General features: G+C 41.8%; 1 protein-coding gene across 2 annotated transcripts in view; it reads left to right on the forward strand.

Moving 5' to 3' along the window:
* The window catches only part of PLD5 (phospholipase D family member 5), a 189,966-nt gene that overhangs the window by 8,553 nt on the left and 156,804 nt on the right, over window positions 1–24,609 (forward strand). The window contains exon 2 of one of the 2 annotated variants that reach the window (XM_013943860.2): window positions 5,332–5,496. The exons of the other annotated variant lie outside the window; for it this stretch is intronic. Within the exon in view, the coding sequence (XP_013799314.1) occupies window positions 5,377–5,496 (120 nt within the window). The 5' untranslated portion in view covers window positions 5,332–5,376. The remainder of the gene's footprint in view (window positions 1–5,331; window positions 5,497–24,609) is intronic. 2 annotated transcript variants of the gene reach the window in all.

The raw sequence follows: 24,609 nt of genomic DNA on the forward strand, positions 1-24,609 counted from the left end.
GTGCATTCCATCAGGGCCCATGGATTTGTGGGTGTCAAGTTTGCTTAAATGATCTCTAACCCACTCCTCCTCCACCAAGGGAAAGTCTTCCTTCCTCCAGACTTTCTCTCTTGCCTCCAGGATCTGGGGCTCCTGAGGGCTGGCCTGAGCAGTAAAGACTCAAGCAAAGAAGGCATTCAGTAACTCTGCCTTCTCTGCATCCTTCGTCACCAGGGCACCCACCCCATTCAGCAGCAGGCCCACATTTTCCCTAGTTTTCCTCTTGCTACTGATGTATTTGAAGAAGCCCTTCTTGCTGTCCTTGACATCTCTTGCCAGATTTAATTCCAAACGGGCCTTAGCCTTCCTCGTCGCATCCCTGCATACTCTGACAACATTCCTATATTCCTCCCAAGTGGCCTGTCCCCCTTTCCACTTTCTGTATACTTCCTTCTTCTGCTTGAGTTTTGCCAGGAGCTCCTTGCTCATCCATGCAGGTCTCCTACCTCCTTTGCTTGACTTCCTACTCATAGGGATGCACCGCTCTTGAGCCTGGAGGAGGTGATGTTTGAATATTAACCAGCTCTCTTGAACACTCCTTCCTTCTAGGGCCCTCACCCATGGGATTCCTCCAAGTATGTCCCTGAAGAGGACAAAGTTTGCTCTCCTGAAGTCCAGGGTTGCGATCCTACTTGGTGCCCTGCTGCCTCCTCGCAGGATCCTGAACTCCACCATCTCATGGTCACTGCAGCCAAGGTTGCCCCCGACCTTCACATCTTCCACCAGTCCTTCTTTGTTTGTTAGTACGGGGTCCAGCAGCACACCTCTCCTTGTTGGCTCCTCCACCACCTGTGTCAAGAAGTTGTCACCAATGCTCTGCAGGAACCTCCAGGACTGTTTGTGCCTAGCTGTGTTGTCTTTCCAGCAGATATCGGGGTGGTTGAAGTCCCCCATGAGAACCAGGGCCTGGGATCGTGAGGCTACTTCCAGCTGTCTGTAGAAGGCCTCATCGACTTCCTCTTCCTGATCAGGTGGCCTGTAGTAAACACCCACAACAGTGTCACCCATGCTAGCCTGCCCTTTGATCCTTACCCATAAGCTCTCGACTCGCTCCTCATCCACCCCTAGGCACAGCTCAACACATTCCAGTTGCTCTCTCACATAAAGAGCAACTCCACCACCTCGCTTTCCTGGCCTGTCTTTCCTAAAAAGCACGTAGCCATCCATGACAGCACTCCAGTCATGCGAGCTATCCCACCATGTCTCTGTAATGGCAATGAGGTCATGGCCCTGCGACCGCACACACATCTCTAGTTCTTCCTGTTTGTTCCCCATGCTGCGTGCATTGGTGTACAGGCATTTCAGGGAGGTGATCGAGCAAGCAGGTTTCCCAGGAGGGGTAAAAGAGGATCCTCCATAGCCACATCCCATGTGCACTTCCCTGGCTGCATTCACCTGTTGGAGGCATCCTGACTTGAGCAGTCTTTTGCCAACTACCCTGTCACTATAACTCTCCCCTTCCCCCATCTTTCCTAGTTTAAAGCCCTCCTTACCAGGTTGGCCAACCTGTTGGCAAAGACCCGCGTGCCCCGCCTCGTGAGGTGGATCCCATCTCTCCCCATCAGTTGTCGATCTTCAAACAGGGTCCCATGGTCGTAGAAACCAAAACCCTGTTGCCGACACCAGCGGCGCAGCCAGTCGTTAACCTGGAAAGTCCGTCTCCTCCTCCTCTCATCCATCCCCCTCACTGGCAGGATTGAGGAGAAGATGACCTGGGCTCCCAGACCCTTGACCACCCTCCCCAGAGCTCTGAAATCCTGCTTGATGGTCTCCAGTTTGCCCTTGGTGTCATTGGCGCCCACGTGGAAGAGCAGCAGTAGGTAATAGTCCGAAGAGTGGACGAGCCTAGGCAGTCTTTGCATGACATCTCTCACACGAGCCCCCGGCAGGCCACAAACCTCTCTAGACACGAGGTCAGGTCGACAGATAGATGCCTCCGTCCCCTGCAGCAGGGAGTCCCCCACAACAATCACCCGCCGCTTCTTCCGGGCGTTCCGGCAGGGCACAGGGTCTGTTGTCCCAGGTACTTCCCTTGCAGCCATGCCCATCTCCTCCTCATCCTGGAGGGCACTAAACCTGTTCTTCAGCTGCAAGTCTTCGGGAGGAGTAGGAGCCTTTCTCCTCCCACGAGCAGTGACCAGTTTCCAGCCTTCTTCTACAGTGTCATGATGTACCGTTTCACACGGCACAGAGCCCTCTGGCAACTCCACTGCTGCAGGGGGTTGGGACTCCTGGAGCTGTACAGTTTCCGAGAATACCCTGTCTATCTCTTGCTCTGCTTCTCGGATGCTGCGCAGCCTACTGACTTCCTCCCGTAACTCCCTTACCTGACGACACAGCTCGTCAACAGCAGCACACCTCCTGCAGGAGAGCTGGCTGCCAGCCCAGGCCTCCCGGAGAGGCCCCAATCCAGTCACCTGAGATCTCTCCTTCACTGATCTTGGGAGCTAGACTAGGAGAGAGTGAGAATATATTTAGGCTAGGCAGTAGGTACATGGTAGGATCTGTATTCACTGATCGGCCAAACTGGGCACCTGTGCTGCTGCTTGCTGATGGCCTGTATGCCTGGATTTCCGGGATGGGGTATAGGGAAGTGGATGCACACCTAGGTCTTTCCTTACTATCTGATAGGGACGCATTTGGGCCATTCATCTAGAATTCAGAAATATTCCCAGATTTCTTGGGGTTATGAGGGAAGGGAGTTATCCTGATGTTTCCTTAAGAAGTGACTTAAATACTGGGCTTATTGTGGTGGTCTGGCTATCTGCTCTGCCTTACCACGGAAGAGGACCTCTCAGGTAAGAATGAAGAAGTATGTGGGGGGAGTTAGGAGGAGAACCTTGGAGTTCAGGGGGAGAAAGCAAATAGATGATACCCTGGCCCCACTGAAGTGAATTAATTGAATCTGAAGTTAATTTTTGTTAGGTTGCAAGCATATTCTTGTTTTTTGTATGCTTATCCATCAAAACCTGAAATCTGATTTCTTTTTTTTTTTAATTATAGTTTTTTTAAGGTTTGCTCCTCGAAATCCTGTCACTTTTAGAAAGGCTTTTCAAATATAACATAGAGTTTGAGTGTATTTATAGGGATTTAACTTGTTTTGTTTTTGTTTTGATCAAATGCATTGTGTAACTTGATTATGTAGAGAGCATCTAGCTCTAGTCAGAGAAATATCAGAGTGGTATTTTAGCAATACTTCACTGGCTTGCTGTTTGAAGATAGAGACAAATTTACCTAAGATAGATCTGTTCTCCCATTTTCGTACAACTTGTAATGCCTTTTCTATACTTGCAGTATGTGTAGAGGAATACGGTTTATTAATTTTCTTGCTTGGAAACATGAATTTCGTAAAGCTTAGATGGTTCTATTTCTGACTGCATGCTGTCAACATAATCAGCAGCTTGTTTCATAATTTGTATAGTTGCTATAGCTCATAAATAGTAGTGATTCTATTTTAATTTTTGTTGCTATTTGAGTTCACTATTTACAATTGCAATAAAATGTCTAGTGTCCCTGTAGTTGTTTATTGGGGAGGACCCAAGAGCATGTAGAAAATCTTGTGTTCCTGGAAACATTAAGAAAAAACAAGGTGACAAATTGTGAAATGGCTTCTTTTCTGGTCTCCTGTGATTCCTGACAGAAGCATGTTTAGCCTCTTGATGGGCAGCAGCAGCACAGCTGGCGTAGGTGAGATTGGGAAGTTGCGTGGAATGGAGTAAGTTGGGTCTGAAGCTCTTTACGTTTGCTCCAGGACCTGAATAGCTTTTGCTGGCTCTGACTGCATATGCAGTGTGATGTATAGGCATTTCTGTTTGTATAAACTGAAATTCATGCACATTTGTAACCATGTGCTGCCTTCTGGAATAAAGTAGTTCAGAGGTTTCAAGCCAATGAGCTGGCTCAGGTAGCCATCATACTTTTTCCTCACCGCCCCCCCCAAAATATCAAATAACTTTTTCCAGCTTATTAGAGAATGGTCTTACAGCCCGTAATAGTGTGTTTAGTCCTATAAAATCTCAGACTGAAGATGTGCTATCTACTGACTTTTGTGGTCTTTGACATCTTACAGAAAAGGGGCTTCCCTAGTTTTTCAGTGGGAAACATAATGCTAACTTTTGGCAGGATAATGAGCCTAACATTCACAGCATTTGGAGATGGCTTCAATCACAGTTTGAAGTGTGTGCTAGATTTTGCTATTTCTCTGTGTATGTTTTCAGGGAAAGTAAAGGCAGCATGTTTCATGAATAGTCAACTTTTTTTATTCTCCACATACAAAGTCATCTGGAGTCATGCATACAGTCCTGTGTATAAGTGCTGCTTAAAATAATATGGGACAATGTATATTCTGTGCTGCCTATAATAGGATCTGTGATTTTTAGATCCCTGAGAAAATGCATCTTTTAAATAATCTTTATTTATCTAACAAGACTTACCAGGTGCAACAAACAGGGTGGCTATGTGAGATAGTTTTAAGGAAGCACAACTTACAAATGAATGGCTTAAAACAAGCAAGCAAAAAGAACCCTAAATGAGTGAAAGCCCAACAATTTTAGAATTACTTGCAATTATTATTATTATTATTATTATTTTTAAACAATGTATTTGTAGAATGTGATTTATACCAAATCTGATGCTTAAGACTTACTGGTGCTTATTTGGGATGCTATGAGCATGAAAAAGATCATTAATATACCAAAGGCTATTTCAGGCCCTTACCTTGAGCATGACTTATTGTTTGAATCAGAAGAACTATTTTGGGGGTCTAGCATGAAGCAAAGTCGAATAAGCATTTAGGAAAACTTTACCATTTTAAACATGGCAACTTCCTTTGTCAGTGTGAGCTGCTGTCCCTGGTGCCTCGCTTTAAATTCCCTGTTGGACATGTGACAGGCAGATAGCGCCTAACCCTTCCCTTGTTGTTTCATCCCATTTTACACAGTATCGTTCTCTCTGCATTTTGTTGTCATGGTTCAGTCACATCCAGCTCCTGCTACTGAAAGCTGGAACGTGCCAGCCTGTATTCTCTGGCTGTGCTACGTGTGCTCTTAATGCCAATCAGCCTAAATCAATTTACTTCTGCGACCATATGATAGCTGAAACCCTGGACTTCTGGAAACTTCAACTCTTAAAAAAAAAAAAAAGTTTTTTCTGCAGTTTGCGTGCTTTGTTCCCCTAGCCTGTCTGTGTGGGGGCTGTTCCAAGTATTCTGTTTGGCTTTAAGTAATTGCTACTTCTTAGTTAATTTTGAACAACAGCTATATCACACAACTTTTTTCTTTTACCTCTCCAAAGGTGGATTTATCGACCCAAGCCTTGTTGCTTCTTCCATGATGCTTGATGCTCCCCCCATCTCCTGTCCCCCTGAGCTTTTTTTATGATGAATCCACAGCCCTATTTCAGTATTGCATGCCACCTTCTGCAATAGACGTACTGTATGGAACTTCCAAGGAAGATATGGTGAGTGTTGTATATATAGGATGTGCAAAATCTAGTTCTTTTACAAGAGTTATGTATAATTGTTTTGTCCTGGCAGGGTAACATATTCCAAAGTTCTAGCTTTGAGAATAGGAAGTGGTTTTTTTTTTTCTTTTCTTCCTTCTCTTTCTTCTCTTTTGGCATACTTAATTTGAAAAGGGGACAGTGAGTTCACCTTAAGGCTATGGTCAAAAGGAAGCTCCATCATGAATGTTTGCATACAAACTGGCCAAATGGAGCAGCAAGAAAGGAATAGAAAAAGCAATTTTTCAACACTTGTGGTTGACTGACTTCTTGGAGCAGTGGGTTCTAAAAACATACAAGAATGTCGGTGCTTGAGAAATTTATTCTACAGTATAATAAATGATTGTGTATTTGAACTACTGACTCTAATTTCTGCCTGGGACATGTGGAGTCATTGGCTCATTTAACTAGCTTCTGTTACTTATCTTTAAGTGAGGAATGTGGAAGTTATGCAAAAAGACTGTCAAAAGGGAAATATGAAGTGTTTAGACTGAATGCAGGGGCAACTTCTGCTTTTCAAAAGATGGAGGTATTTTAAATGTGAATGAGTCTTATCAAACCCCTAGTGCAGACCCACCTCAGCTAACAAGTTACTTGGTAATTTTTACTAATTTTAAATTCTTATCTTTTTGGAATTCACTTTCTGTGACTGGATGAAAGTAATGTTTTGTCTTCAGCAAGGAGGCAAATCAGTGGAGGCAAATCAGTGATTCTTAGATGGCTTTACTAAGGCTTTTGATGGAAACCTCCACAACTTGCACAAATATTTTTGAGATGAACTTTTATCAAACATTCTCTTTATATACTACTCTCCAAATGTCTGTATGTATGGATGTTAGCTGAAAACAGAAGTAAAATAAAAATGAATTTTACGTATTGAACATGAAATTCAACAAAGGCAAGTGCAGGGTCCTTCACCTAGGGAGGAATAACCCCATGCACCAGTACAGGTTGGGTGTTGACCTGCTGGAAAGCAGCTCTGCCGAGAAGGACCAGGGAGTGCTGGTGGACACCAAGTTAAGCATGAGGCAGCAATGTGCCCTTGTGGCCAAGAAGGCCAATGGTATCCTGGGCTGCATCAGGAAGAGTGTTGCCAGCAGGTGGAGGGAGGTGATTCTCCCCCTCTCCTCAGCCCTGGTGAGGCCACATCTGGAGTACTGCGTCCAGTTCTGGGCTCCCCAGTACAAGAGGGATGTGGCACTGCTGGAGCAAGTGCAGCGAAGGGCTACAAAGATGATTAGGGGACTGGAGCATCTCTCTTATGAGGAAAGGCTGAGAGAGCTGGGCCTGTTTAGCTTGGAGAAGAGAAGGCTGAGAGGAGATCTTATCAACGTGTACAAGTATCTGAAGGGAGGGTGTCGAGAGGATGGGGACAGACTCTTTTCAGTGGTGCCGAGCGACAGGACGCGAGGAAATGGGCACAAACTGAAACACAGACGCTTCCATCTGAACATGAGGAAAAACTTTTTCACTGTGAGGGTGACAGAGCACTGGAACAGGTTGCCCAGGGAGGTTGTGGAGTCTCCTTCTCTGGAGATATTCAAAACGCGCCTGGATGCAGTCCTGTGCAATGTGCTCTAGGTGACCCTGCTTGAGCAGGGGGGTTGGACTAGATGATCTCCAGAGGTCCCTTCCAACCATTCTGTGATTCTGTGATTCTGTACTGAAATGTGTCAGGAGTGGGGATAATTCTAGTGCAGCAGAGTTTTTCTGTTTGCATGGTGCCTCTCAAAGTTGTGACAAATCCTTCCAGGGTTTTTGATCTGTGGGTTTGTTTTGTTTTGTTTACTTTGGAAAAGACTAGATTGATATGCCTGGGACTGCCAGTCCTAGAGGAGTAAGGGAAGTGAACAGTGTGAAAGCACTTGCTGTTTGGCCTAGAGATTACATGGCTATTAAAAGATAAAAACCATGAATCATTGCTCACCAGGATGGAAAGGAGCGATGGAAAGGAGCATGTTGTACTTTAGCCTGCCTGTGCTGGGGGGTCCTCCTCTATCATCTTTCCCATAGTATGGGAGACCCTGTAGGATTTATGAAAGTTTTATAAAAAGCTGTTTGAAATGTGAACTGTCTGTTACGAAGATGGCACATGACATAATGGAGAAGTAAAAGGTATGGTAAAAGTTTACAGCTGAAGATTCCCAGAAGTTATAATTCAGTTTGTTTTGGGAGGGGAAAAAAAAAAGTCAAAATCACCCAAGACTGATTCTGGTTTTGAGCTTTTTAATGCCTTTCTGTACAGGGGGAGCAGAGCAATGTTCCTCGCTTGAATTAAAGGAGATTAACTTAATGATGGAAGAAGGTGGAGAGAACCAGGGAAACTGTTCTAGCTGCCTTGACCAATGCTGGAAATAAATTGCTGCTGTTGTAGTAGCCACTGGTACATGAACAGGTGCAATATTCACCTTAAGAGGACCAAGCTATTCATGCTGAAGGAAGCAGACTTTAGAAAAAGTACATGCATAATCTGCATATTGGTCACTGCAAAGTATATGCTTTTTCACAGAATGATCTGGACGTGTACAGAGCAACTTTGGCCTCATTGCTATGGTCTTGAGCCTCTACAATCTGCCCTGAGATGAACTGTGAGAAACCCAGGGCTTGATGCAGTATGTGAGACAATTTTATTTGTACCTTCAGAAAGCTGAAAAGTTAGGAAGCCAACAAGACTGAGTGTATTAAAGTGTAGGCATCATGTTGCAAACTTTTACCAAGCTGACTACCATGTTGTGCCAATGTAAATTTGGTTTAGCCCTCACTGACGCTGACTGAGAATAAATGGCCCATTAGAATATAGGAATATAGAAGCTGGCTCCTTTCTTTCTTTCTTTTATTTTTTTCTTCTTCCCCTTTTCCCTGCACAGCAAATCTGAATGACTCCTTAGAACAGTTATTTGCAAGCACTATTGGTAGAAGCATTATCCTAGTTACTGGTAGGCTATGGGGTATAAGCTAAGCATTTACCCACCTAATTTTCTTCTTTAGATATATCTGCATAGCATTTTGAGGCCCCAAGTTCTAAATGTTCACCACACTGGGTTGGTGTTTTTGTTTGTTTGTTTTTGTAGACCTGAGCTTTTGGGAACTTATGGTGTGAATCTCAGGTGTCCCTTTAAAGGAAGAGAAGCTGTTCAGCCTAGCTGAGAAGTTTGCACTTGTGTATCGGACTCAAGAAGGCCAGGAAACAAATCTGCCAGGCAAAAAGAATGATTATGGAAATACCTACATGGTCTCATTGAATCACATTAGAGGATAGCTGATAAAGTATGCTGTTCTTTGCACTTGGCCCTTATCTGTTCCCCAAGACAAAACTGATTTCGCTCTTGTCGCTACTTATCACACTTTCTTACTCTTAGTTATGAGACAAGAAATGCCTAGGAAATCAATTAATGAGGTACTCTGTTCCAAGGCATAAACGTACCTGCTTTCCTAGTCTGGTCTTTGGGGAACTGAATGATGCTTGATTATAAAATCATAGAATAATTCAGGTTGCAAGGGACCCCTGGAGGTCATCTGGTCCAATCCTCTGCTCAAAGCAGACCAATTAGACCAGATTGCGCAGGGCAGTGTCCATTCGAGTTTTGAATATCTCTGAAGATGGAGATTCCACAGCCTCTTCTGGTGCCTGTTCCAATATTTGACTACCTTCATGGTGGAGGAAAAAAAATTCTGGTGTCTAAGTGGAATTTCTTGTCCAGCTCGTGTCCGTATTCTCTTGTGCCTCTTATCCTATCACCACGCGCTTTTGAGAAGAGTCTGGCTCTATCTTCTGCATGCTCTCCCATTAGATAGTTGAAGACAACAGAAAAATTTCTCCCCCGCCCCTTGACTTTCCTTTCTTAAGGGTGAACAAGCACAGTTCTCAGCCTCTCCTTGTACCTCATGTGCTCCAGGCTCCTGACTATCTTGGTGGCCTTCCACTGGATTTGTTACAGTGCATCTGTGTCTTTCTTGTATCAGGGAGCCCTAAACTGGACACAGTACTCCAGATGCAGCTTTACAAGTGCTGAACAGAGGAAAAGAATTGCTTCCTTTGCCTGCTGACTACACTTTTAATATAGTATGCAGTTAGCCCCCTCTGCCATAAGGGTACACTGCTGACTCGTATGCAATTTGTTGTCCACCAAGACTCCTGCATCCTTTTCTGCAAAGCTACTGTCTAGCCTGTCAGCCTCCCTGCTTGTACTGTTGCATGGGGTTATTCCATGCTTGGTGAGGGACTTTATATTTGCCTTTGATCTTCATGGGGTTCCTGTCAGCCCATTTCTTGAGCCAGTCTGAATAGTAGCCCCGTCTTGTCCATTATGCTGCAAGTGACTCTGTGCAGGTCATTAATAAGATATTAAACAGTATTGACTCTGGTAGCAATCTTGGAGAGACTCCTGTATTAACTGGTCGCCAGCTGGACTTTGTGTACTGACTACAGCCCTTTGAGACTAAAGGTTCAGCCAGTTTTCAACCCATCTTCTCATTTGCTTACCAGTGCACATCTTGCTAATTTGTCTGTATGGATTATTTAGGGGATTGTCAGAGGCTTTCCTGAAGTCAAGCTATGCTCTCTTCTTGTCCACAGACCCAGTCATCTCATCATACAAGATGATCAGGTTAGCGCAGCACAATTTGTTCTTGGTAAATCCAAGGTTTTTCCATATTGTTGTCCTTACCTGCCACCTTCCCTCTTGAAGAATGAAAAGCTTGACCATTTGGCCTCTAAATGGCTCATTCCTGAGCTTGGTCTTCCTTTGACTGGGGGAGATGCTTGCGAGTTCCAGCTCTAAAAAGGAAGCTGAGGTGAAATCCTCCCCTGTACCTGCCCCTTAGCACACCCAGTTATTACTTTGACTGGATGACTCTGAAGACAAATTGTCTTCAGTTAGACTGACTTCATGTGGACTTTCTTTATTAACCTACTCTGGGAGATCTCACAGATCCTATTTGTAACTAACCTTTTTGTATTAGAGAAAGGAGTATCTGACAGTGGCAGTGCCACTTTGAAACTCGAGTTGTTGACTAAGCTTCCTTATGTGCCAGAAGTTGTCTTTGGTTGCAAAGTTAGCTTAGCTTAACTTCCTCAAAGTTTACCTGGTTTCAGAAAGATGGCCACTCTGTGAAAGAATAATGGAGCTTAGCTGAGCAGAGTAAACGGTGTTGAATTTGTAGTTCATTTTGAGTTTGTATTTGGTTTCTAGACTGGGTGTCCTAACCTAAGAAATGTTTTGGGGCTAGACAGGGAGTGAGAGCTCAGAACTGCCTTGACTTACTACTCTATTTGCAGAGTGAAAATAGGCTTTGTTTTACATGCAACCTTGGGCGAGATTTGCTGTGACTCATTTTTTTGCATATGTAATGCATATGTAATGGGCATTAGTGAGATTCTTATCAGGATTGTGAGGATATATCCAATAAAGATGATAAAATGTACATATGGTCAAGTGGTGAACCATATGAATACTTTAGATAAATAATAATGTAACATTTTTCATTTCAGCTTCCAGAATGGATAGTACACTGGCAATTTAAGATGCAATTCCATGCATGTCTCATCTGCCATAGTGGCAGGTTGCTATTGAGAAGTGATGCCCAGCTTCCTGAGTTCCAGGGTCCACCACCTTCTTCGTACTGGTGATGGTGTGGTCAGAGGCTGAGCTGTTTGACTTGTTGATTTTTACAGAAAATTCCATGCCTCTCCTCCCAAATGAAATGCTAGCTTTCTGTCAGGTGAGCTAATTCATCAATCATGTTGATGCAGGGTGAGCCAGGTTTGATGTGGGGGAGGGAGTAGGAACATGAGGAGAAGAGGAAGGGAGCTGATCAGAAACATCCCTCTTGGTGTTTGCTGTCCTCTGGGTTGGTTAAAGTGCAAAACAAAATAACATCTTTGGGGATGCATTTGGCTTCATCGTGGCCCCTTTTAGGCAGAGCATCCTTTCTAGGCCTTCATCTCTTTCAGAGTAAGAACCCAGACTGCTAGGGCCCAAGGCTGCAGACTGTTGCGATACACAGTATCTGAGGAGGGGTTACTTCAATTAACTGTAGCTTTGTCTCATGTCAATGTCAACATTAACCTTTATCCAGCCAGCTTTCAGAAAGCAAAATTCTAAGCATTCATAAGCATTACAGAGAGAATATTTTCCAAAATAACAAGAATATATTATTTCTCTAGACTGGCCTTCTGTTTTCTAGGTAGGACTCCAGCTTGCTTGGACGTTCTTAGATTTAGAATATACATCCTCACTGCCTTGCAGAAAATGAGGCCAAGAGCAAACAGAAGTGTATCATCAAATTGCTGATAGGTGGAAGCTCAAATGCTATCCTGTAGTGAATTATGTGTTAGCATTTTGGTAGGGCTCCTTCTTAGACTTGTTTGTCTGAGTGCGGGGTCTTTTGTCTGCATGGAAGGTGAATTTAAGCTCAAGGATGGGCTTTGTCCTGAGTTTGAAAAGCAGTATTAGTAAGAACAATTAGTAATAAAACTTCTTTCAGAGAATCTTAATGTCAGTATATGCCACTTCAGATTTTTTGTCTTCAATCTTCTAAAATACCAATTCAGCTATTGTTTCCTCTTAGGAGGAGTGAAACTTCAAGCGGCATTTGTTACCAGACTTTTGTTTGTTTAGGTTTGTATTGTTAGTATGAATTCCTAATGTTATTCATAAGTCACTTCATTTCCTGTAGAAAATGTTTCTTATCTGGCTCCTTTAAGGAGTGTAATCATTAAAACACACAGACAGATACACATGACACATACATTGCTATAACACTTTTATAGCATGACTGCTCTTTGCTTACTCTGTGTAGCCATACCTTTTCACAGCAAGTTAGGAGACTTATTCTCAAATATTTGAAAAAGAAGTGCAAAATGTTATTGAAGACAGAGGAAGAAAAGACTTGTGTCAAGGACTGTGAATCTGCTGAAACAGTGAACACTTTCAATAATGCTTCAGTGGTGTACAGTCTTAAGAACATCAGGTGGAAAAGATGATGTAGAAATGCAAAATCCTGATTTGCTGGCTCTAACTATTAAGAATTTCATTCACCCCTCTAAAAACATATATTTAGACTCCTCCAGAAACTGAGAAATGCAGATGTATTGCAATTGTTGTTCTTTCTTATATTTGAGAATAAAGGGAATTGTGTAAACATCTCTCTGGAGCACATAGGCTAACCTCTGAACTATTCTCTAATTTAATACCATATGAGAAAATATTGAACACAGCCAAAGCTTTGTTCATGGGTTCTGCTCATGGAATGAACAGTGTAAAATATGCTTATTTTGCTCAGTATCTTTCTTAGAAATTCCTGAAGGGAATCCCGGGGGGGGGAGGGGGGGAGGAGTGTAAGAGGAATATAGAAACCTGGGGTCTGAGGAGGAAGGAAGTTGAAGGCAAGTTTGGGGAAAGAGCTCCTGCAGATGGGTTCACTTCTGTGCCTGGAGCTTATAGGCTTCATCTTTTTCAATAGTTGAGCATCATGCACTGCTATGTACTGTCCCCTTGAGTCGGTCACTTGTGTAATATTAATGTGAGAAAAATCTTGCTAGTCAGTTTCACCCTGCTTATTCAGGGAATTTCAGTTTTGGGCAGCTTGGTTGTTTCCGTTCCCTGAAGGCATCTGGGTGCAAACCCAAACTGCCGTGCCAGGATGAGGGGTATTTGCCGTATCAGCACGTAGTGAGGAGGAGTCTGGCTGCCAGCCTGAGGAAGCTGGTACTGTGAGGACAGGTAACATACTGAAGCGCTGCCAGCCTGAGGAAGCTGGTACTGTGAGGACAGGTAACATACTGAAGCACTGCCAGCCCATGCGGTGGGGTCATCACTGTTACTGCCTTGTGGACTTCGTGTGCCTCTTCCCCCCCACCCCGCCCCATCTGGAATGGGACCTGCAGCTTGCAATAAGCATTAAATCAAATGCTCAGTGAAACTGAGCACAGCGTGGCATGTGGAAGTTCAAATATATAGCTGCGTTTGTGCTCGACCAAATCTATAAAAATAAAACAACTAATCATTTCACTTTTCTCAAGTAACTGGAGTAATTATTTAGAACAACAAGCAGTCTTTGTCAAATAGTTATTAACACCTTTGGTTACATATCTATGCAACTTTAAAAATGTTTTTTTTTGTGAAATTATAGCCTACATATGCAAACAACGTAACACAAAGACCTATTAACGAATAGCTATTGCAGTGGTGCAAAACTACTGAAAAGGAATGCATGTAATAGATATATTCTGTACAACTCTTTCTCAGAATGTAAAGGTTGATTTGCAGGGAAATGTGAAGATTAAAAAGAAAAATGGTGTAATAAGGTAGTGTATATACTTGCCATCACCTTTTATAACATATGTTTGTAATTGGATCACTGGAAACAGGCCACAAAATATATTATTTTCTTAAGTAAATCACAGAAAACACGAGTGGAAGGAACATGAAGAGTTCACATAGTACATGCTTATGCCCCAAGGCGGTATTAACTGTAACTAAGTGTAATAATTACAGATGATGTTACCTTTTAAGCTTCAGGATAAAGAATGAAAATAAGTGGCTACTGGTATGAAAATATTTAGAACTTACAATTCTGTCTTGCATTTTCCCTTTCCAGAATTATGACCATTTTATCTAGTCTTTTTCATTACAGTTTGTATAAAGAAATGAAATAACATTGTTTACAAATTTACCATGTCCCTGTGGTTTATTAATGCATGTTTTTTTATGCTTAGGTTTACTGTTTTATCTTCAACTAAGTTGAAGGAGTTCAGTTCAAAGAAAGTGCTGCTGCTTGTACACAAATGTAACCTGCAGTATAATTGCATTAGGATTATGAAACAAAGCAGGTGCACAGATTTTCTCTCATAGAATATAATGTAAGCTTACCCTAACTGTTGATGTGTTTTTCTGGTAGGTTGCCTAATCTTCCTGTCTCCTTGTGCCTGTTTATTTCTCTGGGACATAATCCAAAACCATTGAAAAGTTGCTGTTGATTCCAGTGAACTTGGGATCAAGGTCTTAAAATTCTCAGTTTTAAGCTCTGCAGAAAGAAATGTTGATGGCTTATGCAGTGCTGATTACTCTGAAGACCTTGTTTTGAGGTCTTTAGGCTGTGCTTCATTAATAGTTGTATATTTAGCACAGATACTGACTTGTCTTAAAGTCCTGTAGCCTGATATAGTTTTAAATATTGAGGCTATTTTTGTGAAGTAGATTGTAATGTTGTATTAAATTGCTTGAGTTTTTTTTTTAAATTTAAACATTAATGTGCAGCCATATGCTTGTGGTATATGTTTTCTTCTGTAGTAAAAAGAAGAAAAGCTGTATAATAACCTCACGTAACTAAATGATGTTTTGCAGAAAATAAATATTTATCTTTTGCACTTTGTCCATCATGAAATGCATTTTGATCCAAGCAGGACATGTAGTTTTAAATACCTTTGGGAATAAGCAGTGCACTTCTGTGAGTGTGCATGCTGACACAAGCAAGTACTATTTCATGATTTAAAAAAAGAAAAGGTGACAAAGATCAACTGCTCTGCCTTCCTACCACCTCTTCCAAACACCTACCTTGAGCTCATGGGGTGATTTACTGTTTAGGTTCTGCACTGCTTGTCATCTGGGGTCCAGTGTTTTCAGTGCCTGCAGATTAGGGGTGCTGCAGAGTAGGCAGTCATCGTGCAGTATGTGAGGGACAGTATAAATCAGAGTGTATTCAGAGAACCACTGAGAGGACTGCCCTCGTATTCCTCAGCCAGATAATTCTATTGTGGGGGGTTTTTTTGTTTTGGAAAACTGGAGTTACTGAGTCAACATTTTTCAGTCAGATAGATGCTGAAAAAGCAACTTTATTGGTTTTTAAAGAATCATTATCTATCAGCAATTCAGTTTTTGTCTAAATAAGACTGGGGACTAGGTAAAATGTATGAATACAGTAATTCGTAGGATGGTTGACTGCTCAGCTTGGGTGATAGATTACAACAAGTGTGCTTTGCTTACGAAGCCTGTGAAGGCATGTAGGCATCTTTGGTCAATATTTTGGTTCTGATAGCAGTGAAGGTGCAGAGGCATGGCTGTGAGGCTACAGTGTAAATAAGTATCCAGAGACTTGGACTGGATAGATTAGACTTGGCTTCATAGATCGTTGAGACCAAGCTGATCAGGTTCCAGGCTCACTGTGTGATTGAGTTGTATTTTGTAAATGCAATATGGATGTATACTAGTCCTGTGAGAGTGGAATTACTTGTTTGAGAGCACATAGAGAAAGTTGGAGGTTATACTCATATTTTTAACAGCATTATTACTGTATAATGTGGATAGTGTTCTCTACTGAGATTAGGGCCTCTTGTGCTGTGCAGTGTACAAAGAGAGTGAGAGACAGGTCTTTCCCAAAAGCTAAGGAGAGGAAATAAAGGCACAAAATGACAATTTGTCTTGTTCAGTTATTGGTTTAGCAGAGGATTGAAATTAGTTCTCTGCCTCCCAGATCAGTGTTCTAGCCACTATATTTCAATTTTTGGCTTGTCTTTTTTAATTGTGAGTGTCTCTAAAATGAGACACCCTGGCCCCGATTTTCACCTGTCCCTGGCACTTGCACAGACTGTCTACATTAGCAAATAGTGCAGAGTAATAGAAGCAGATCTGTAGAGCAAAATATTTAGTGCTGTAGACTGAGTGTCGATAAGATACATGTTTGGGAGGTTTAAACAGGATTAGCTCTGGTCTGGTTCCATTTATTGAACGTCTATTAGCAGTTGTTGAGTATTAGTTGCACTCCCGAAACAAGTCTGCAGGTTTCATTTAGTCCAGGTAAGTCCAATTTGCTTATTCCTAGACCATTCCAAGAAAAAAAACTAAGTGGAGGTGGTCAGGAGACTTGCTTCAAAAGTATGGTTTTGAAGCAAGCTAAAATACTAATGTAGACACACTCATCATATAGCCAAACATATATGCTCTTCAGAATAACAAAATAGGGCTAAAGTTTGTGTATTAGCCCTCATAATTGCACTTCATAGAGTTGAAGTTTTGGTTCTTGGGTGTTTGGAGGTGTTCTTGTGTTTGTGTTTTCTTTTCCTATACAAATAGATTCAACTTTCTTCTCAAATCAAGCCTGAATTAGCTAGAGGTTCTCCAGCGTTTAGAGGCGTCAGCAAAACTTTGACAATACCCTGTTGAAAGTAGCTAAAAGAGATTTGTAAAGAGAGTTTATTCAAGTATAACTACTTTTCAAGACTGCTTTTCGTGAAGGAATCTGCTCCTTTACTGTTGAAACTAAGAGCAAACCCAAACCGTAAAGTTTTTTTTTTTTCTTTTTAATTACGAAGAAGGAAAACATAGAGATCCTTTCCGATGGTATTGTGCGTACTGTGGAATGTAGCCCTGGGAAGAGAAGTGAAAAGGTGTGTTTCTCATAGTTGCAGTCTGGGAAACCAGAAAGTCCCCAAAAGCCAGGGTAATGTAGCTGTAGAGTAGAATAAAGACGAAGTAGAGAAGAAGTGCCAGCCACATACCTCCAAATATTAAGAGATCTTTGATCTGGAAAATGTAAGTGTTCAACATGGCCGAAATATATTTGGTATGTAATAATTTGCAAGGCATTCTTCTTAGTCTGTGTATTTTTTTTTCCCTTTCCCTGCAATTTGAAACCCAGTAATTCTAAACAGGAGATTTAAACTGCCTCTTCAGGAATGCACTGGATTTGTGAGTCAGTACCAGGAAGCAACAGTGCTGTAATTTAATTGCAAAATTTCAGAAAGAGAAAGGAGTTGGCCATTGCTCAGCAGAGTTTTGTGTATCAGCTGGGAAAGCGTTTTCTTAGAGTTTTGCACGTAAGCAAATGGCATCAGGTTTTCATTAATGTGAAGGGTATTGGCTTTGTCATCCAAAGAGCCATTGCCCATAGGAAAAATGGGAGAGGCTTAAGACTTTTTTCTGTGATGTGTGGGGTTCCCTCTGTATATTCCTCAGCCCTTAGTTTTTTCGAAAGTGATTTTCTCCTGATGGTTTAGGCTCATGCTCTTCATTACATCAAGGCCTTATTTTTCAGTTTCATAAACAAGTGAAACAGCTGAAACTGCTGTTGCAGCACGTGATACACTGGCAAAGAATTTGGCCAAAAAAGAATACCCAGGTCTTGAATTGGCTCTTGGGACTAATTTGAAATACCTTAAAGTCATTAGATGATTAAACCGTTAATGAACCTAAGCTGTGCCTTCAGTTCAGCTTGTCCGGTAATAAGTTCATTAAGTTATTCATTACCCAACATTAAATTTCTGAGCAGTAGCTTTCAGCAACACTGCAAAAACGTGAGTATTAATCTAAATTACTATAAATGTCTGTTATTCGTTTCTTCCTCTGCCAGTGCAGTATAATGACTGTACAGGCCAGGCACATGTTATAGTCTTGCTCTGTTTTGTGCTTCCGCATATAGTGTTTTTAAATCTCTACTCAAGCACTGTTTGGCTGTCCAGTCACTTCCTGATAGCCTGGAGAATATAGCTTCCAACCAGATGACCATCTTTTGTCTGGTAGATGTGCGCAGATAAATACAGCTTCTTTTTTCCTGCTGCCTTATTGCTATTTCATTTCCAAAGCCAGTGGTGTTTTGGATGCAAATAGCAAAGCTCAGAATATTCATGTGTTACTTTACATCTGGTTTTAGATCATTTACTCTCCATATTGTCCTTTGAATTACCATCAACTCTATCTTTGGCTCAGGGAGATAACAACATTGTCCCTCATGTTGAGGCTTTGCAAGTGCATAAAGCTGCCCATGTTGTTCAGCTTGCTGCCCTCTTTTCTCCTGAAATGAAAGTCAGCTTTGTTCCAAAACACTTAATATAAATATAAATCATTTGCAGACCTGTGGTGGGAAGCAATGTGGGCTCCAAGGCCATATTTTATGAGCCCATTAGGTCAAAATTATATCTAAACCAGCAGTTTTTTGATCTGTTTGCATGCATATTTGCTTTGAAGCCTGTGGCTGTTGGACTGGCAGTTCTGTCCATCTCTCTATAGAGTGAGATAACCTTTCTCTCACCAGCTTTTTTATTTTAAAACCATTGATTTTCAAAGTTTGTCACTAAGCAAGACTCTTGACTTCACTTTTCTATAGACAGGAGCCCCCACACTACTTAGGACAATGGTCTTTCCTTAAATGGACTTCTCTTAAGTTTGGTAAAACCAGTGAAAGGCACCTTTTCTGTTGATCTCACAATATTTCCTCACAGTTAGCTTTGGGCAAAGCTCAGCTGCACTGTCCCTCTATCTTTGAGGAAAACAGCCTGTCCCTTAAATCATTTTTTTCTTCTTTCCACCTTGGAGAGGATTTTGTTCAAAGGAGTTGGCTCAGAAGTTGTGCTTTTTTTTCTAGAAGCCTTTCAAAGGTATTATCACTAAAATCAATTCTTCACTGTTCTTCTTACTAGTACACTTAGCTGCAAGTGGACCAGACTATGATCCGCTGCCACCATCAATTTTTCAGATATGCTGTCATTTCTAGGGTCAGTTTCTGTTCAGCTGTCTGACTGCTTGCTGTGTCCCTTCCCAAGATGTTACCAGGTTTTGCAGTCCATTGTTTCTGAAAATGTTCTCATAATCCCTCACTTTTTCAGAAAGTCATTTTCTCAGAGCACTGAGAAAGCCTTTGGAGTATGGAAGTGTTTGTCCCTGCTGATCTTTACTATTTTGAGTGGCCCTGTTAATCTGGGCTCTAATGCTGGTTAACACTTGGGTTTTTTCTTTGATTTTGTTTGTTTGTTTGTTTGTTTTAGGTGGTTCTTTCTGGGTCTCTTCTTTACCGCTTTCTTGACTTTTTGCAGTATCTGTAGTACACCTACATGTGGCTACTTAATAACATCTATTTGCTATTGCTCTTTTATTTTGCCTTTGGGTAGGCTGTGAGACTGTTCTGTGATGCCTAGAACTTCTTTTGGTGACTCATCTGACTGTCCTGTTGGACTCAGTCCTGGGCTGAATCCCACAGTATTTTATTTCCTTATTCCTTTAAGCCTATCACTGTTTCCACATTTTATCTTCACAGTTCATCTTTCTCACAGAGATTATACTGGGCAGAATGGTAGCTGATGGGATGGCAGATCCAGGTGCCTATTGACATTAAGGTATTCCTTGCTGCTGCTGTTGTAGTATCATGGCAAAGGTAATCCTAACCTCGCCAATGTCGCTCAGCGCTCTGCAAGTCTGTTTCTTGGTCAGCTGGTGCTGGAGTGGCATAGTGCATGGACTTTGCAAGCTTTCACAAATCTGTAGCAGACATTTGCCTTCTTAATTTCTTGCTCATGGCCTATTTGGAGATGTGTTTAATCAGTGCCACCTCCTTCCCTTGGCCTTCCCATGTCTGGTATCTGAACAAATGCTGTTCAGAAATGAAGTTCAGCTACTTTTCAGTTCTCTCTTAGAATCACTTCCTTTCCCAAGGACCAGGTGGAGAGGCTCATATGTTTTTTATGTAGTTGTCACTGAGCTAGTTACATTGGAACAATTTGATGTTTTCATGGCCCTGCTGCTTGGGATTGTGCCACCATGTCTGTCAGGTACTGTGTTGTCACCCCTGACCATGATCCTTGGTCATCTGATGCTTTCCTCTGCATTGTCTTCACCATATGATTTTGTAGTAGTACCCTGTGACTGCCTCTGGGCTTCCTCTGGCATTTTCCTGAGCCATCCTGCTCTAGCATGTGTTTCTGTTATCTGACACCAGCTTTCTGATGGCAGCTTTGGCATAACTTTGTGATCAAGACAGTCACAGGCTTAGGCGACCCTCATGTGTGGTAGCCCTGTGGTCACACTGAGCCCGGGCGATCTCCTCGGGTGCCACTCTTGGACTTCTCAGCTTAGTGGCGGCCACTTTGGTCTTTCTGCTGCTTCTTTCCTCTTCCGGCCAAGATTGAGATTGGCATCAGCAGACCTCTGCAGCAGAATTAAATGTCTGTTATAATCCAGGAAAATTATATTATGTATAATTTCACATGGAAACAAAACTGAGTTACATCAACACAGCTAATGTTGTTACATAGGAGACCAAATACATTAATAATGATTAGCTGTTTTTAAAATTGGCTATTTTTCAGTATAAACATTACGTAGACTTTTTGTATAAAAATCTGTTTTAATAAATAGTCAATAGCGTATATCGTGATCATTCTTGCTTAGCTTAATCAAGTTAATTCAAGTGCTTGTTACAAGGTAATGGCATACTTCTGCTTTTTGTATTTATTCTGCTCCCGGAGAATTGGGCCCTTGCGGTACTGTACCTCCCCCTAGTGGTGAAAGAGAAAGTAGTAGGGAACGTCTGGCAGAAATCGGCTGGAAAGCAAGGGGGAAACGGGAGATGTGCCACGGTTTATATCGACTGGTAGGCTTTTACTTGCTGTTTTGAATACTGGCAAATATTTCTTTAGGAATGGTAGTTACTGGGGGAATACTGTTCTGATAGCCGCTTTTCTCTGTAATGGAAACTTTTTGTTGGCTGATGAAGTATTACACTGATAACAAGTTCAATATTTTAAGACTGTGTCCCATCTTTGCTAACACATGTAAAAAGGTGTTTTTCTTTGGTTAAAAAGTAGGATAAGACTCTATTTGTGTTTTGTTTTTTTGTTTGTTTGGGTTTTTTTTTAGAAATATCTCCTGTGTTTGCAATAGAAGGATGCTTGGCGTGAGCATCCTATAAATGTTGCAAAGTAGTGGCATGTTAAGAATCAGACAGTGATTGGTGACCAAAATATCATGACCAAAACTTCAGTTTCTTTAAACAAGACTCCTTAAACTGCTTCTTGCTTCAGAGCATCGTTATAGTTGTGTGGTAGTTTCAGTAGCCAGACCAAGGGACGCGGTTCTGGTCCAACCGGTTCAGCTGTGGCGTGCGTAGGAGCAGTGTCATCTTTTCTGTCGCTCTTGTTGATACTTGGGACAGGCGTCAGAAGTTGCCCACCCTCTCGGGGCGGTGCTGGCTGCTCACCAGTGCCTCCCCCAGCCCTATGGGGCCTCTGTGCTGCATCTTGGGGCTGGCTGAGAGCAAGGGCCTCATAACTCTGTTTTTCTTTACGAGCTCATGCATTCACATGCCTGTGAGAGAGGTCTTTGCTTTAGCTCCGTTTTGATGCTGTTCTCTGGCTGTGGTGAAGCAGAGGCGCAGGCCTGTGCATAGCTGGAGCTGGGGCGGTGCTGTGTGGCCCCCTCCTTATAGCGGATGGCAGAAGCAGCCAGCCTAGTTGTTGTTTCACAGCCCCTGGAGATATTTTCCTTGGGCGCTGAATCAGTGTATCGCAGCAAAGCATCAAGCCTTGTTTCCAGCTGGCTGGACTCTGGGAGGCAGCACTCATATGTTTTTTCAGCTGTATCTGATAGATATGAAGGCTGTATTTTATTTATTTATTTATTTCAACATGATGGCATTTCCTCAGTAGTTGTTCCCACCTCTAACATACCCTGTTAGCTTTTCGCCAAATAATGGGAAAAGGTCTCTGTGAACCTTGTAAGCAGTGTTTGCTCTCAATGACAGTGAAAACCCATCATCCTCTGTGTACTGGCACTACCCATTTAACTAGCAGACATCTGCTGTGCACAGGACCACGCTCCATACTAGTATGGTCCGTGAACTGGCACATCACTTTTGGGGCTGGGTAATACATGCAGTCTTTAGCAAATAGGTAAACTTTGAGGGCCATATTTCATCCCATGGCTACAGCTAAGTAGAGTCTTAACTGGCAAATATCCTCTGCTGTTCTGTAGAGGTTCTTCCACTATGTTCATCACTGCTGTACTTGTAACATCTGAATCTATTTCCATGGATTTAAATAAATAAAAGAAAAAATGGGCCAGAATGAGCTTCTAATCTCTACAAGTAGAATTTTCCATAAGTGTTCTTTGGTGCAGGCCCAGGAGAACTTCTTAAACTCTGCTTTTCACTTCAGAACATCAGCTGAGGTGCATGAGGCTATGCTTTTATATTATCTCTCCCAGAGCATAGGACTTTATCTCTTGAGAGTCTCATTGACATGAATCTATTGAATTGTATGAGTGAGGATGTAGCTTATATGTGAGATTTTTGGTAAGGCTTATTGCAAAGTGAAATACTGCTCCCTGTGAGAAAGAGTAGCACATGACATTTGTTTTTGTTTTGTGCTAACTGCTAAATTTTATATTCAGCCTACATCAAAGAAGAAACAGCTTTGTACCCATTGCTGTTCTGCCTCTCCTTTTTCTTTTTTCTCCTCCACTCCATCTTGCTTGCTTGCTCTGTGCTGTTGGAACATACCAACTTCTGTGCATTCCCAAATTTGCACTTTTTTTTTTTTTTTGCAACTTCTGTTTCTTTCCCATGTCACCAATAAAATTTGAGTAGTGGAAAAGCATACTGATATTTACAGTTGTGTCACTCAGCTTTGCCCAGTTGAGATTTTTGGAGACATGGCGAAAGCCTGTGTTTCTGAGTCTGTGTTCAGTTGATTTTTAGCGCTAAAAGAACAGCACTTCACTGATTTACACGCAGAATGCACATTGGAAATATTTCTTCATAACTACCCTAGATAGAGACAAACTTTGTGAAACAAAAGAGTTGTTTCTGCAAAACTAGTTGGGTTAGTGACAGCCAAAATCTACAACAAGCAGCCAGGATGCTAGAGAGAGCGAGAGAGAGCTTATTTTGAAGTAATGGGCCCGGTGAAAAGACCCAAATAAATGAAGAAGGTGCTGTCTGAAGTACAATCTTGACATTTGTTGTATTAAAGTAATGTCACAGCAAAATAAAAGAGGAACACAGTTCTTTCTCTTGCAAAGTAGTAGGTCTGGTGGCTCTGGTCATCTCTTAGACTCCTATGCAGAAGAGTTGGAAGCAAAGAGACTGATGTTCACTGCCAAGTTCTTTCTCCTGTCTTGCCATCAGACCCCCAGCTGGTAGTTTTAAACAGCATTCTGTATCCTGTAAGCCTTTAACATGAAATTCCAGAATTCTGTCGTTCAAGTTTATCTGGTCAAGACAGGCCAAATTCCATGCTGAAAATATTTGAGCCTGGTTTTAAGCTATTTCAAAGACTTTGAAAAGCCATGTTGTGTTCTGCACTGGTTTACTCCATTCCCACTCCTGATGAAATGGAGTATCTTTGAAATGGGGAAGTGTATGTTACTGTTCTGTATAGATCCCAGTTATTGTGATGGATTTAGATCTTTCCTAGATTTTTGGAGAGGAAATAGGAAAAATGTGTATTTTATGAATTAAATTATTAAATAATTCAGAGTCTTTTGTTAATAAATTTCCTGGCCTTTGTAGTTATTGCTGAGGTTTTATATTTGGTTTCATTTACTGACTTTTAGAATTCGTGGAGACTTACGTAGCCTAGTTTACTTTTGCCCTGTGAAGTCAAATATAACTGCATGCATGTCTCCTTACCCATTAGAGTTATGATTTTTTTTAGCTGTTTGTAGCAAGATGTCTGTGGATCTTTCCATTATTTGTTAGAAATTATGGGGAGAGGCAGTGCTACTTAATGTGAGGTGAAATTTGGACAGGAGGTGGGCTCATGCAGTGCCCCAAGAAGCCCATAACTGCCTGTCCTGTTTGCAGGACTGCAGTTTAACAGTTCTTCATTTAAAATTTTCAGGACTTTTACTTTCATTGAAAAATTGAAATTCTTTTGGTTTTCCATCCTGTCGATAGAAATCGAATGTCAAAATAAAAGAGTTTCTCCCAGGGCGAGAGTTTCTCCTACTCAGTTCTTTGATCACTTGCTGTATGTTTGATACCATTTTAATGCGACTGTTCAGTCATTGCAGGCTGAGGGCTCTAACATGAAATCTTACATGCTGAAAAGAACATGAATGCATGAAGGCAAGAATAGATCTGACAAAACACAAGTTATTTTCATCACAAAAATCAGATTACTTCGAATCCAACTTCAGTTTTGTCAGCCAGCCTTGTCATGTTTTCCTTAATCATCTAGAGCATTCAGAGAATTCCTTGTGTCATTGGAAAGATCATTGCTTATGGAAAGCTCTCTAAATAAGTGTTTTTATCATGATGTCTGTTAGCCACTTTTCTGTGGGTGGTTAGAGAATGTTAGAGGTT

This window comes from Apteryx mantelli, chromosome 3 (assembly GCF_036417845.1).
Source record: "Apteryx mantelli isolate bAptMan1 chromosome 3, bAptMan1.hap1, whole genome shotgun sequence".
NCBI lineage: Eukaryota > Metazoa > Chordata > Aves > Apterygiformes > Apterygidae > Apteryx > Apteryx mantelli.